Source organism: Coccinella septempunctata, chromosome 8 (assembly GCF_907165205.1).
Source record: "Coccinella septempunctata chromosome 8, icCocSept1.1, whole genome shotgun sequence".
NCBI lineage: Eukaryota > Metazoa > Arthropoda > Insecta > Coleoptera > Coccinellidae > Coccinella > Coccinella septempunctata.
This window is the reverse complement of record NC_058196.1, coordinates 10,191,711-10,208,236: the sequence shown is the minus strand read 5'-3', so window position 1 is coordinate 10,208,236 and position 16,526 is coordinate 10,191,711. Positions and strand designations below refer to the sequence as shown.

Sequence of the window (16,526 nt, the reverse complement as noted above, 5' to 3'; positions counted from 1 at the left end):
GTAATTGGCCCATCTCCAGCGAAGTATGCAGATGCTATGACGATGTCCCGGTCAATGCCCCCAACGTTGAGGTGTACCATGATTGGAATCAGGTCCCGAGACATGTATTCTGAAACACAAATATACTTAATGTTGCTTCTTATGAGCACACAGGCACGTGGAGATACCTGCCTCTGGTCATAAATCAGTTTAGAATCTTTGCATGCCAATCCTGAGATTTGGCCTTCTTTGTTGATCCAGGGTTCTTGGATCAGAGCAATGCCTAATTGCAACCTCGCAAATAACCTTGCAACCACTGCTGAAGAACCCTTCGCGTGATGCAGGTTCACTTGCACGACCTTCGAGAAGATGCAGTGGTTGTTTTGGGGTGAGGGACGTTGGTTACCCCGTCCCTTTACGTCCCCTCCTCCATCTCCTCCTGTTCCTCCTCCGATTCCTTAAGGTGTTCTTCCCTTTCGGAATCCGAGAAGGCTCTCACGGGCAGCTGACAGCTGCGCCCAGCCGCCAGGGCGGCAGAGGGAATCTCCGCCGCCATAGGCGCCCCGGCAGAGCCAACAGCTTGCCCCAGACTTGAGTCTGCCCCTTCTCCCTGCACCTCGGGTTCCCGGGATGTGGAGGGCATCTCCACATCCACCGAAACCTCCTTACTTTTTAACCCTGAGACTGGGATGAGCCCAAACCGGAAGTTTAGGCAACATCCCCCTGCCTTCAGGGTTTTCTCTGTTTGGGGATCAATCCCAATCGTGAGGACTGTTCCCTTGCCCTCCTTCCTGGAGTTCAGAATTCTCCATGCCCCAATATTGAGGTTGGAGTTCTGAACTTCCACGAGTCTGAGGATCTTCTCAGGCTCCATTTCTTGGCTTCTTGGAAAGAATACCGTAATGTTGGTGGGCTTGGGGATGTCGTCTCCCCTTAGCACCACCAACTCGGGTCCCTTCCAAGATTTCAGCTGCGGAACTGATTTTATAATCCATTCCGCAGATCCCTGGGATCCACAATCGACCAGCATCATTCCATTCCTGAAATGAACGCCAGTAAAGTGGATCCCCCTTTCCTGGCTCTGGCACATCTCCTCCACCAGAATATCTTCCAGGGAGGAAAGTTGCTCTGCCTCCAGGATGGCCTTAGGGTAGTCCTTGGGCATGATTCCAACCCTGGAGGTTTTCTCAGCTTTGACAGCTGCTGCCAGTGACTTGCCCGGTCTTAGCTACAGCTGTCTTCTGCCTCTTTGGTAGAGGCCGCGTCGGAGGTGTTATAAGCTCCGGACCTCTTTTGTTCTGCTTTCCCGTAGGTGTAACCCTCGGGGTTGGGTTCGAAAGAGCCTGCTTCCTAGCCTCCTCAGGTGCAAGGCCCTGATGGAGGTGCCGCAGGTACCCTCGCACCCCTGCACCACTGAGTCCTTTCCTCAGTGGGTCATCTCTGCCACCCGGTTCTCCCAACTTGGGCAACTCAAATGGCAGCCGATTTCTATTTGGTCTTTTGACCTTCCCCTTTTCAGGGTGCCCGGATGAGGAGGTGGAGGGTTTCTCCACCTCTTTTCCAGTGGTTTTTTGTTTTTCTTTCTTTCCATCCATAATAGGTCCCACGAGAAGCTAGGGTCAGAACGGTCCACCTCTGCAGAGCCCCGCTTGCAGAGGTAAGGGGTTAATACAATGGAGTTCCCCCCGGTGCTCCAAGGTTGAAACCAGTTGGGACTAGTCTTCTATCTAGCCACGCATCCTTCGACCTGGTTCCCCGTCTTGGATTTAGAATTTTTGATGAGGTTGTTTCCTCTTGGTCCGGGTGTTTAAGCCAAGACCCCCCCCACTCCATTGGCCCGCGAGACATGACCACAGACAGCCAAGAAGCGTTGGTGTAACAGGATGGTCCCGAGGTTAGCTCGAGATCCCATCTGGCATCGTATTCCTGGTGCAATCCCTTGGCCACGACACTACAGCCGGGACAGGAGAAGTTGGTCCGCGGCAAGGTATTTAACAGGCTGCCAGTTGAGGTTTTAGGCACAACGAGCCGATTTTATTTCCCTGCTGGCCTCCTCCTCATATGAAATCATCGTTAGAGGCCGTCCTCCTATCCGCCACCTGGAGACGCGCCGGGCTGGTGCTTCACCCCTCACACTATACGAGCATACACATTCGTACACTCGCACGTGCAACCCGGCTCAATAGATATTGGATATGAATTTTGAATATCAGTATAAAAGTATGTACTTCAACTTGAATATATAAGTAATATATCATAATGTATCCTTTTCAAATGTGATTTGGAATTTTATATTGAACGTAATACTTTGAACCATAACAATATATATATATATATATATATATATATTGTTATGGTTCAAAGTATTACGTTCAATATAAAAATCACTTGCGCTGATATTGTGTATGTTCTTAAAAAAACGAACAACTGGGCTGCGCCGGGACCGGACAAGATACAAAATTATTGGTGGAAACATTTTTCGAGCACCCATCAAGCTCTGGCAACCCTTTTTCAGAGAGCATTACGCGACCCTGAGGTGATCCCGGAATCCCTCACACAAGGCATCACCATGATGATTCCGAAAGGGGGCGTAACATCCGACCCTAAAAATTACCGCCCGATAACATGTCTCCCAACCGTATATAAGATCCTGACAGGTACCCTAACCTCGCATATTTGGAAGCATGTGAGCAGGCACAATATTTTGGCGCACGAACAGAACGGGTGCTGCAGTGACGCGAAAGGCTGCAAGGAATTACTGGTTGTCGATCAGATCATTACCCGGCAGGCAAAAACTAAGCTCAGAAATATATCTATCGCCTGGATCGACTACAAAAAGGCCTTCGATTCGGTGCCCCATTCTTGGCTGTTGAAGGTTTTGCGTCTCTACGGGATCTCGGAAAAAAATAATAAATTTACTTAAACACCTAATGAAAACATGGCGAACAACATTACTCATCGAGACGAAGAACGGAGCTAACAGAACGAGGGAGATACCGATCAAATGCGGAATTTTTCAGGGCGATACTCTAAGCCCACTCTGGTTTTGTTTGGCGTTAAATATGCTGAGTGGGTTACTGAACAAATCTGGGTATGGATACGTACTAGATAAGGTCAGGAAATTGAAAGTCAGCCACCAACTCTATATGGACGACCTGAAGCTTTTCGCGGCCACTGAAGACCAGATGAGAAGACTGTTGGAGATAGTATCCTCCTTCAGCAGAACAATAGGAATGGAGATGGGTTTGGCAAAGTGTGCGGTTCTGAATGTGAGAAGGGGCGGGATCATAGAAGGAGACGAGGTAAAACTGTGGGATGGCTCTAGAATAGCATACTTAAAACCACAAGAAGGGTACAAGTACCTGGGTGTGCAGCAGGCCCTCGACTTCAAGACAGCTGAAGTGAAAGAATCATTGAAGACTAAATACTTTGCCAGAATCAGGAGTCTACTGAAGGCTAAATTAAATTCCAAGGCACTCTTCACTTCGATTAATATATGGGCCTTACCTTGTATCAGCTATTCATTCGGAGTTGTGCGCTGGACATCTACGGAGCTGCAGGCGGTGGATGTACAGACAAGAAAGCTGCTGACTAGATTTGGTGTTCATCATCCCCATTCCTCGGTGAGTAGGCTCTATATACCTAGGCAGGACGGAGGCAGGGGACTGCAAAATATACAAATAACACATAACAAGATGGTGTTAGAAATGAGAAAATATTTCAGGTCTAAAAACTTACCTTTTTATGAGACCATATGTCAGGCAGATGAGTCCTCGGCACTGCAGCTCGCGAAACCTACCATAAACCTCAGGGAACAGACACTCGAGCAGCTCTCGGAGGAGTGGCACAGCAAGGCACTGCACGGTAGATACCCTGGGAATTTAAGATCAGACAGTATCCTGAGGTCAGAATCGCTTACTTACCTCAAAGCAGGGTACCTTTTTCCGGAGACGGAAGGAAGAATAGTAGCTATCCAGGATCAAGTCATACCAACACGTGCATATATCAAGAGGATTACTAATCGTAATATCCCTACTGACGTCTGCCGAAAATGCTCCAAATTCCTGGAAACAGTGCAACATGTCACATCCTCTTGCCCAATTTTAGCTCCTAGGGACTATATGGAACGCCATAATGCGATGGCAAAGATTTTTCATAGGGAACTCGCGAAAAAGACAGCTTTGATGCACGAGGAAGGGAACCTTTATACTTACCAACCATGCAGTGTCCTAGAAAATGAAAATTTTAAATTGTACTGGGACACGACTATTGTCACGGATAGAGCAGTACCACACAACCGCCCGGACATTGTGTTGTTTGATAAGGCTGAAAAATCTGTGTCCATAATAGATGTCACAGTACCCGCAGACGAGAATATCTCCAGAGCTTATACGGAGAAGCTGACTAAGTACCAGGATCTCGCATTCGAACTGAAAGAGATTTACAGGTTAAAGAAAACGTCGATTCTCCCATTAATAATATCCGTGAATGGTTTGGTAGAGAGTCATATCACAGAGAACACGAGACGTCTACAATTAAGTACCTACCTTATCAGCCAGGCACAGAAGGAGGTCATTTTGGCGACCGCGCGAATGGTTCGAAGATTCCTAACCAGTCACTGAGAAGAACCTTGGCTTCGAATGAGCTCGGTCTTCTTGGTAACCAGCCCGCATGTCGGTGATTAAAAAAAAAAAAAAAAAAAAAAAAAAAAATATATATATATATATATATATAATAATAATAATAATAATAATAATTTTATTCATTCTTTAGGACAGGTTACATCTGTATAGAACACGTCAGAAATGAAAACAAAATGAAAAATTAAGAAAAATAGATTAATACCCTAGTAACAAAGAAAAGTAAATGAAAAAAAAATCCATAAACCTCAAACAATAGAAAAATTCAAAAATTCACCAACACTATAAAAACAATTCACAATCAATAACTCCTTCATTTCTCTCTTGAATTCTCTGTACTCCAAAACTTTTAAAACTTTTAACTTCTCTGGAAGATGATTAAAAAGCTTGATACCACAGTACATGGGTGAGTGCTCAAATTTAGTTGTTCTATGTTTTGGAATACAGAGAATATCCTTATGCCTGGTATTGTAACAATGAAAATCAGAGCATTTCTTCAGTGAACCAATGTTTCTTTTAATATATAGTAAACATTCAAGTAAAAAAATACAGGGAAAACTCAACAATCTGCTCCCAACAAAGTAGGGTCTACAGGACTCCATAGGTGAAAGATTGAATATGAGTCGAATGATCTTCTTCTGTGCGATAAATACACGATAACTTGTAGACGACTCGCCCCATAATACTACGTTATAACTCAGATGAGAGAAGACAAGTGAGTAATAAATACAAATTAGAGATTCCTTTGGTAGAATCTGCTTGAGACTCCTAATGGCGAAGTATGCACTACCCAATTTCGAACAAACTGAGTCAACATGATTCTTCCAACTCAGAACCCCGTCAACCCACAGTCCGAGGAACTTTACACAATCGGAATTCTTCAACTCACCTGTCGAAAGTTTCAAGCTCAGCTGGCAATTCATATCTCGCGACTGAAAGTACAGGAGATCAGTCTTATTTATATTCAGGATTATAGAATTCCGAAAACACCAATCAGTAAAACAGCGCACTACAAGTTCACACCTAGCTGTGAGTTCAACAAGGCTGGATGCTCGAATTATAAAAGAAGTATCGTCAGCAAACAAGACTATTTTGATATGTGCTAAGATCGATGCATAAACAATAACATAAAGAGGAAGATCATTGATAAATAAAATAAATAAAAGAGGTCCCAATACAGAACCCTGCGGGACTCCTAGTTCCGTCAGATATTTGGAAGATTCTTGCTGGCCTACACGAACATAGAAGTCCCTGTTTTCCAGAAAATCTCTAACCCAGTCGAGAAAGACACCCCTAAATCCGAGGCTATACAACTTAGCCAGAATAAAATCGAAATTCAAACAGTCGAATGCTCTCGACTCATCAAAAAAAAGTCCTGCCACATGCGATTCGCCATCCAAGCAGTCGTATACAAAATTGATCAAGTCGCAAGCAGCTGTATTGGTCGACCGGTTGAGTCGAAAGCCATGTTGGCTTTCTGTGATCAACGAAAATTTATTTAAGTAATCCAACATTCTATTGAGAATTAGTTTCTCCATGACTTTCGACAGAGTGCTCAAGAGAGATATTGGACGATAATTCGCAATATCGTCAGCAGCATTCTTCTTGTGTACGGGAATAACCTTAGCAGTTTTTAAGACGCTAGGAAACCTGCCTGAAGTGACCGACAAGTTAATCAGATGGGCGAGATGCTCAGAGATATAAGGTGAGAGAACCCTCAAAACCCTAACGGAAATCATGTCATACCCAGAGCTATTTTTATTTTTCAGGCCATTGATAACGGCATGGACCTCCTCGGTAACTACCGGAAAGAAAAAGAAGTTTCTATCCGATAGCGGCTCAGTTGTACAGGAGCTCGATAGCCCGTTCCGGAAATGCTGGTTTAAACTTGCAGAACAAATGTTGGAAAAATATTCAGCGAAAATATTAGCCACTTCCAATTCGTCACAATGTATTCTCCCGTCTATATTCAAAGTGATTGAACTGCGGTAGCTCTTGTTAGCAGTCTGCCTCCGAACTAGGTTCCATATTGTTTTGACCTTGTTGCTAGAACTATCTATGAGATTTTTATGGAAACTGAACTTGGCCAGGTTCAACATTTTCTTGTACTCCTTTTTCTTTGTGATGTAGAGTTCTCTGGTCCTGTCAGATTTCAACTGTTGAGAAAGCCAATGAGAATTTTTCAATTCGCGATTTGCTGTCCTTATTTCCTCAGTTATCCACTGAGTTTTCCGGTCATTCAGAAGTTTTTTATGTTTGATGGGGCAAGCGGAGTCAAGCAGAATCTTCAGAATACTGGAAAACTGCATAAAAGCGTCTTCAAAATTAGTTTCCCTATATATGTCCTCAAATGAAGTAGAGGAGGCTGTAGTGGCAAGATTCAGAAGATTCTCTTCGGAAAAAATCCGATATATATATCGGACTCGTAGAAGAACATCTTGTTGATAATACAAAGCTGTTGGAACTTGACAGCTATGTTGTCTCGAGTGCCCAGAAGGAGGTCATACTGGGCACTACACGTATCGTAAGACGCTTCCTTCATAACTCTTGATTCCACTTTGGCTCCCAGAGCCCGGTGGTATTTCGTAATTCCCTGAAAGGTGATTGACAAAAAAAAAAAAAATATATATATATATATATATATATATATATATATATATATATATATATATATATATATATATATATATATGAACCCGTAGTGCGTTGTTACCTCCGTTAAGTTCATTGGGCGACCTGACCTCCGGGTGAAGGAGTTATATAATTGGAATAATTTTTGTTTATATATGTAGAGGGGAAGGTAAATAGCATGGGTACCTAAAGAGGGGAAAAGATTTTTATCGAAAAATTTTTCTTCAAACGAATCAGACCTTACTACCTCCGCATATATTTCTCATTAGTAGTGCGCTCTCACCTCCCGCAACGTTGTCAGATTTTAGGAGGACAGAAAGTAAGACAGCTCGAATTCTACTCATATATAGAATACAGCTGCTCTTCCGATTCATTCACACATATTGAAACCTGTAAATAGTTCGAGAACGATACTAGATAATATTAATAAACTTCATACGCTGATAATTGATTGATAAGGTTCGTGATCTCGGTGTAAATGAATTTGGACAGTTTTGAATAAATATGCTTATGTCTACGATACTTCGTCCGATAGGGGAGTTTAATACCATATAGGTCCCAAAATGAATGATACATGACAATGAAATTTTTCGTGATATATAAGATTGATTCCAAAGACAATTTTACCGAATTTGTTCTGGTATGAAATAGTAATCTAATTTTTGGGTATTATATTCACGACATCAGGAAATCCATTGAAATGTTTTTCCCGAATGAATCAACAAAGATATACGTTTTACTTTCGGCTTCTATACTTCATTCACTTTCATTTTAGCACTGGATTGGTCATCGAAATTGGATACCTTTCACTCTGTATGGTACGAGAATATTGGGTTAAGACGCTTGTCAAAACATTCTTGAGTTTTAAATCAGTGCTTCGTAGTCCGTTCTACGTGAGACTCTCAGTAATTACGTATTTCATCACAATGTCAAATCACTTCGGAAAATATTAAGTCGAAAATATGTAACGAACATAATTGACGTTTATACAAACTGATTGAAGACATACCAAATCTATTTATTTATATGGAAAATACAAGTGATCAGTAGCTTGAGGAGAATTACTGTTGTTTATCTTCTTTGGCTGGAGGTTGAAGACGTTACATCAGTTGTAGAATTCAAAAAAATCAACCCGAAGATGAAATGCATTCGATGAAGTGTTAGCATTGAGTTGAATAATCAAAGGTGGTAGGGAATGGGTATCTCTTGAAGAAATGAACGGATAATTACAAGAATGTTGAATTCTTCAACAAAAATCATCTTGGGTGAATAGTAGTCAAAATAATTAAAAGATATTTGAAGCAAGAGGGGCTTCACCTCACAAAACAACTGGCTCGTATTCATGTCTGTTTATTTTCAATACATTGATATAATGTGATAATTATACAGGGTGTGGCGTAATGAATGGATAATATGGATCCTGCGGGTAGAGGACTCTATGGCGGTTCAGATAAATATATTTTACGTTTGGTAAAAGTGCCTTGGTTTTCGAGATATTATTATATAAATGATAATAATATCTGGATATTGACATTTTCCATCATAGCGGATCAAAAGAAACTCCTCGATTTAATGGCATTTCTTAATTGCTCGACGTGTCTTTTGCGATTTTTCAGTACACAGGTTGTTTCACAAGTAAACGGACAAACGAAAACCGTGAATAGAGGGCATTGAGCTGAGTTCAAAAACACCTCATATGTGTGTCTTGTGCATTCCGTTTCCGATATACAGAGGAGTTTATTCAAATTTCCCGAATTTTCGTTCAGCTATAACTCCAAATAATTCAGTTGTATTCGGCTAAAAACTCATAATCCGCTTAAGCTTGTAAGTTTCAATAAAACAGAACATTAAAAGTTGACGAACACAGGACCGGACTCATTCAGGCCATATTCAAACTTAAACTCATGCAAAACACTGTGTAGTTTTTTTCGTCATAATTTTGAATTTTTCAGGTATCTGCATAGATTATCTCAAAATCAATGAAATTTTGGTATGCTTTATCAGTGGATAATTTTTAATGAATAATTATTTGGTGGTGAAATGCCTCTAGAAAAAACAGCGCTGCATATTGACTTCTACTTCAAAATAATTAATGGTATGAATATGATCGCCAATCAGATGTGGAAATCTTAAAATGGAATTCGAAATGTTCAACTGAATTTTTTCGTTTTTGATATTTTAGCATATCTGGTTATTCAGATAAATCATTCACAGTGATAATAAGCTTTATTATTGATAATGAACAAAAATAGCAATACTAAACTACGCTATCATGAAAATAATAATTATAACTTGATATCTTCCGAATGAATCGCTTTTTATGGACAACGTGGACCTGAAGTAATTTTTCGAATTGATTTTCACCTCATTTGGTCTTTTAGTGAAAGTAATGATTGGCACTTCGAATAAGTATGATAAATGCACTTTCGAATTCTTCACTTATTCCGTTATATTCATTTTTGGATCTATGGAAATCTATGGATTGGTCTGGTCTTATTACAATTTGTTATTGAAACATTGATGATATTCATGCACCAGAAAAAGTATTTATCAGTATTTCAGGTCATTTCATTTGAACGGTAGCACCCCAACATTGGACTGCTAGATCTCCAGATCTGACACCCCGCGATTTCTTTCTTTGTTTTCATTCACACAACTAGTTGTCCATAGAAAAATAGATTAATTCTGAAGATCAAGTTTTAATATTTAGTTTCAAGATAGCGTAGTTCTTCCATCCATATTTGTGCATTATCAATTTTGAAACATTTCATCATTGTGAATGACTATTTTGAAGACCGAATATGGTATAATTGTTGAACACATTCATTTCATTTCTTTGAAAAAAATCAATTAAGAATTTCTATTTTTCATGAAGTCCTCTATTCCTTAGAGGCGTCTGACCAAAACAATTTTTTCCAGAACATGATCAACAGGTGTGGCAACCCAAAAATCAATTCATTTTGAGACAATAATAATGCAGATAGCAAAAAAGTTTAAATTATTATTGAAAAACTACATACACGGTGTTTTTATGAGTTTGAAGTTAAGTAAAGCCTCACTGAGCCTGGTCCTGATTTTTGTCGAATTTAAATGCTCTGTTTCAATGAAATTAACAACTCAAGGCTAAATATAAATTTTCAGTCGACTTGATAGAGAATTTCAGGTGTTATAGCCGAACGGAAATTCGAGAAATTTCAAAAAACACTGAAGAAACCTATATATAGGGTGCCCCAAAACTATCGAAACAAACGTCACACCACGATAGAGTAGATCAAATACTATCGAATATGACACAAACATTAGTTGAGCGAAAATGAACGGTTTCTGAGGAAACCTATTGTTGCCGATTTTCGAACTATTTTTTCAATTACAAGGCAAATTTGTGATTAAGGATAGCGTTTTTCTCCCATATTATCACCCCTGTTTAATCTGAGTATTGAAAATCATGTAGAAAAAACAATTGTTTCAATTAACATCAACTTAGGTCGAGACTTAGGTTATGGTTATCGATTAACTACTTAAAATAATTAGGGGAGATAAAACAATAATCTTAGTTCAATATAATTTAAAATCGATATCCTTCTTCACAAACTGGCCCTGTTATTAAGAAGAATAGTTCGAAAATCGGAAACTTTAGGTATTTTAATAAAATTCTGATTATTTTGGAAACGGTACGTTTTCGTTGAACTAATGTTGGTGTCATTCGATAATATTTGGTTTACTCTATCGTGGTGTGACGTTTGCTTCACTAGTTTTGGGACACCCTGTATATGGGGTGATTTTGAACTCAGCGCAATGCCCTCTATTCACGGTTTTCATTTGTCTGTTTACTCGTGAAACACCCTGTATACTCCTTGTACTCTGAAAATTTTGAAACAAATGCCCTCACCCTCATATGAAAATTCAAATTCTTCTTGTTGTGAGAAACGTTCATCCAGAGACTCTGGTTCATCCCCCCGACCCTGGTTACATTGCCCGTTGAAAATGAAATCGGCATCTGTTTACTGCAAAACACGTGTTAATGTTGATCCGAAGGGTTGAAACTTTTCTACCTGATTCGAGCTTTTCAGGAGAGAATTGCTCAAGATGAGTTCGAGTAACATTTCGTTTTGCGTGTTATATTGGATAAAATTGAATTTATGCCATGGATGATTCGAGAATTATTGATGTCCAGAATGCTCCAGAATGATGAAAATTTTCAGATTTCATTAAAACTCTTGCGAAAACTGTCTCGTATATTGTCAAGTTTAGATTTTAATTCATTCAGAACTTTGAAGTTCGACAAATAATGATGTAAATAATTCAATATTATATTTGCCCCAAGACTCGAAACTTTTCGAGAAACGATTTATTTAATGATTTGATGACCAATAAATCAAAAAATTATGTGTGTTGATATTATATTTTCATTCATTGAAGAATATTTAGAATAATGAAGTTCAACATATGATACGAACAAGATACTTATTCAATTAACCTTATGATCCGAAACATTTCAGAATTTATTTCGTGTTTAGATAATCCGCTGCAGATCGTTTTTCACAATACGACTGTCAATTTAGGACCAATTATAGAACGATTTAATTAATAGATCAATAGCTTTCGAAAATGTTGGTCAGTCTATGAACTGACAACTCATTTTGACCAATGACGGATTTCAGTATCCGACTGCTATATAGTATGATGAGAGTTCAAAAAAATTTGTATGGACTACAGAATTTAGATGGTTGATATTCCGCGTCGCTAACAGTCAATCACATTTCCTTCAGCGTAGTTGTTGTTCTGAAGAAAAAGTAGTAGATTCTCGCAAAATCCGAAACTCTACATGTATAGCAGTTGTTCAGTTCGGGATTAAAGTTTATCCTAGATTGATATTGACATTTCAGTTCAGTTCTGTCAGATTATCTAGGATCATCTTAAATCTCGGCCTCATCCTGAACTCAACAACCGGGCCTTATAGTAATAGCAACGTAGCATTCATTAAGTTGGTATATTATTGGAATAATACTAATTTTTTATAGCGGAGAAAAGTGGTTTTCAGCCTCGGTAGGTATTCACGAAATTCATTTTATTATGTTTTTTTAAGGTGAATCGGCCCGAAATCTTGGATCCCCGACCTGCTCAGGATATACGCTGTCGGATCGTTTATTCCACTTCCTTCATGGAACCTCTTGACCAAACCTACGTGTCTGCCGTTGTACTTTGTTTTTTCGATATGGAGGGGTTGTTCTGCCAGATGTCCCATTCTGGCCTCCTGTGTACATCTTTGGTTATTTGTCATAATTTCAATCGTGGCTGATAACTTTGTTTGGTGGTATATTTATTCCACCAATTTATTGTTGTGTTAAATTAATTGATCGTCTGGAATTTTCTAAACTTAATTTATTTAATTTAAGTCAAATATAAGACGTTTCGGGTTCGGTCCCTTTTTCAATCTTTATTTTAACAATTTCCAAATCTTCTGCTCGTAGTGCATGTGTCTTCATTCTTCATTTTGTAGTTGTGCCTTTTCGTATTTGAATCTATGTTGTTCTTAATGATATCTGACTGTAGATTTTCAAAAGTGGACAAAATTCTTCTTGATTTCATATTGATTAGTTTGACATTGGTTTCGGTGAAGTCCAGCATCTTTCTCAGGATGTACGCTGTTGGATCGTTTATTCCGCTTCCTTCGTGAAAACTCTTAACAAGACCTATGTGTCTGTCAGAACAACCCCTCCATATCGAAGAAACAAAGTACAACGACAGACATATAGGAAATATAAGGTTTTACCTTCTCATATCACACGATACGTTAACTGTATTTCTAGTCTGGTTCTGTCCAACAGTCCCTTTGTCAACCATTGTTACAACGCACTGACTCAGTTTCAGTTTCGAGTGCTTAATATTGAGATATGTTCTTATCATTGGAAATTAAGACAGATTAAACATAATATTGACGTAATAAGGTCAAAACTTAGAAATGAAATACCAGAAGATTTGTTCTTCTCTTTCCGACCAGACAGAATAGATTTTATAGTTTCAAATTTCACCAGAAATAAACAAATTGTCGAGTTTAATAACTTAATGGATATGCGAGTACCTTGTTGTCTTCAAACTACTACAGACAAATGGATTGTGAACTTTTCTGATCTCTTCATACCCAATCATGTGCAGTATTTTCTCAGCATAGATCATAAATTCAATCTTCCTTACACCAAAACAATACCTGTGATGGACGTGATCGTTGACTGCGAGAGGGTTATCAGTAAACACGACTTTGAGAATAAAGATTTGATTTGGGGAAGAGTTGTTAACACTATCATGAATTTTTTGAATTCATACCACTATACTAAATCTTTCAGTCCCTCAGACGTTTCTCTCGAACAATAAAGATCACATAGTTGTCTTGAGGGCTGACAAAGGAACCTTCCTGTGATTATGAGCAGAGATGAATATTTGGGAAAATGAACGGAACTTCTCAATGATGCACATCCTATCAAACGTTGGAATCTGATCCCACAGTTCGCATCCAGAGCAAGAATAATAGATTCGTCAATATCCTGCTGAACAAAGACCTAATATCGGAAGACCTGTAATAACGGCATTTTCCCTAAGATGTATTTTCTTCCTAAGAAACACAAGAGTGGCGTACCGTTTAGGCCAGTTTTGAGCTTTGTAGGTTCCCCTATTCATGAGTTGTCAAAATTTGTCGCCGATCTATTGAAGCCAATATTCGTCAAAGATGAACATTATGTCCGGAACTCCTTTGATTATTTCAATTCGATAAATGGAACCAAACTACCAATTGACTATATATTGGTATCACTTGATGTCGTTTCTCTCTATACCAACACACCTACAGATTTAGCACTGCAGATCATTGAAGAAAGTTGGAATGTAGTTTCCGACCCCTCACCCGATTTTGATTTCAATACTTTCAAGTTGGTTTACAACTTTTTGATGGCCAGCATCTATTTCTGTTTCAGCGGACAATTTTATCATCAGATTTTTGGTTTCGGAATGGGAAATTGTGTTTCACAAATTTGCTGTGACATGGTAATGGTGAAACTTCAGAATTTTTGTCTTTCCCGATTGCCTTTCTGGGTGCCCATTTTTAAACTACTACATTGATTAAATTTTCTTTGCTATACCTGTTACAACTGAACCACTCGTTTTGGACACATTCTAATCTTTTCACACTAAATTACAATTCACTTTAGAGTTGGAATCAAATAACGCTCTGAATTTTCTTGACATGAGAGTTGAGTGTGTGGACGAAAATGTTTTATATGTCGATTGGTACCATAAAACTACTTTCTCTGGTAGATATATAGGTTTTCACTCCCATCATGCCATGATACGTAAAGTAAACATCATACGAAATCTGAATTTCAGAGCTTTAAACCTGTCTGATTGCAGATTTCACGAAAAAAACCTTAAAAAAATCAGGTCTATTTTATTGGGCAACAGCTATCCGGCGTCTCTCCTTGACAAAATTTTGAGGGAGCCCCCCAAACTCCCCCCACCCCAGGGCATTACGTCTAAGGAACCTCCGAATGCAGTTTCAAGTTACCACATACTCATTTACATCAAAGGTCTCTCAGAAAGACTTTCAAAAATTATTAAAAAGGAGGACGTTAGGTTGTCCTTCAACACCGCAGGTAGACACTTTTTCAGTATTATTCAAAACCCGACACCAACCTTTCTGAACTCCAACGTCGTTTACAGGATCGATTGTTTGAACTGTTCTCAAGTTTATATAGGATATCTGAAGTCCAGAGTCCAAGAACATATTAGATCTGTTCGTTTGCCGATATCCAACCCCAAAACAGCTTTAGCCGAGCATTGTGTGAACGCGGGACATATCTTTAATTTTGAAGACGTCCACATACTAAATAGGGAGTCATTCCTGAGTAATCGATTGATTTATGAAATGCTGCAGATAAGTGTCCATGACTCAGTGAACTCTAGATCTGATATTCAACAACTCAGTAGATTTCATTACTCCCTATTGAAAATGAACCAACTAACAAAAAGTGGAAGATGAAATGGAGATCAACTTTTATTTTCTAAATCCCCTCTCAAGATGGAAAAATATTTTTCCGAAACGTCGGCGAACTGACAGAGTATCATTCTCCTGCTTAATTTCGATCCTTACACCACCAACCTATTTAGGAATAACGTTTGACAAAGGACTTACTTGGAAAAGTCATATCAAATAAGCAATCGACAAAACGAAAGCAGCAATGAATAGACTCTACCCTCTGGTAGAAAGAAAAAGCCACATGTCGAAAGAAACAAAATTGAAGATAATCAAAGCCGTTGCTAGGCCTCAACTGACTTTTGGATCAGTTGCCTGGGGATTTGCGGCAAAGAGCCACATCAAAAGAATTCAGGCCACTGAAAACAAGCTGCTACGATTTGCAATAGATGCATCTTGGTTAGTCAGGAATAGAAAGATTTATAGGGACCTGAAATGGGAAACCATAGCGGAATTCATGAACAGAAAAGCAGAGAAATTATTCGAAACAGCGAAAAACCATTCCAATCAAGAACTCAGGAAACTAGTGGACTACGACCCAGAGGAAGACAAAAAGGGAATGCGAATTTACCGAAGGAGACCAAGAGATCAATTGAAAAGAGATTGAAATAAGAACAGAAATAAGTCAATTGAGTTCCGATTGGACTTATTTTTGCGATATAAAATTGAATATTTTTCTTCAACCCCTTGGCCGCAACCCCATCCAACTTATCATTAAAACTTCAATTAACAAAAAATATATCAATATTCAATCTCAGAAAAACAAAAATTATGTTGGGATTTAAATTTATGGGTTAAAAAAATAGATAGTAATTTTATTCCAGGATATTTCCCTGTATATCCTGGATCTGGCCGAACCACACCTTAAGGGCACAGGCCGTCACTGTAAATGAACGAGCACCTGGCGGCCTGATCAACTATAGGGTTGATGTCATTCGATTCATATTTCCTCCTTTAAACAAATTCTAGAAGCAGAAAATGGTACTTCGTCATTTTAAAAAGTTATCATATTATTTCTCATAAACTGCCCCCTCTTACTCCCTGAAGGCCTGACAAACTATAGGATTGATATCATTCGGTTCATTTTTCCTTCTTTAAACAAATTCTAGAAACAGGAGGCGGTACTCTTCATTCAAAAAAGTTATCGAATTATTTCTCATAAACTACCAACGTCCACATCTCTGATGACCTGTCAAAGAAAAAGAGAAGGGTTGTTTCATATAGTATGATTTTGCTATGAAAATTGCACGAAT

At 38.9% G+C, this 16,526-nt stretch overlaps 2 protein-coding genes across 2 annotated transcripts; one reads left to right on the top strand and one right to left on the bottom strand.

The window, feature by feature from the left end:
• On the bottom strand, nucleotides 1-1,144 carry LOC123318286. The gene is made up of 2 exons (XM_044904905.1): nucleotides 168-1,144; nucleotides 1-109 (listed from the first exon to the last, which is right to left on the bottom strand). Exon 1 carries the CDS (start codon nucleotides 1,142-1,144, stop codon nucleotides 395-397), a length of 750 nt encoding a protein of 249 aa, XP_044760840.1. The 3' UTR covers nucleotides 1-109; nucleotides 168-394.
• A 1,897-nt stretch (nucleotides 1,145-3,041) lies between these two features.
• LOC123318285 lies at nucleotides 3,042-4,601 on the top strand. Its single transcript, XM_044904903.1, has one exon. It carries the CDS (start codon nucleotides 3,042-3,044, stop codon nucleotides 4,599-4,601), a length of 1,560 nt encoding a protein of 519 aa, XP_044760838.1.
• Nucleotides 4,602-16,526: the final 11,925 nt, after the last annotated feature.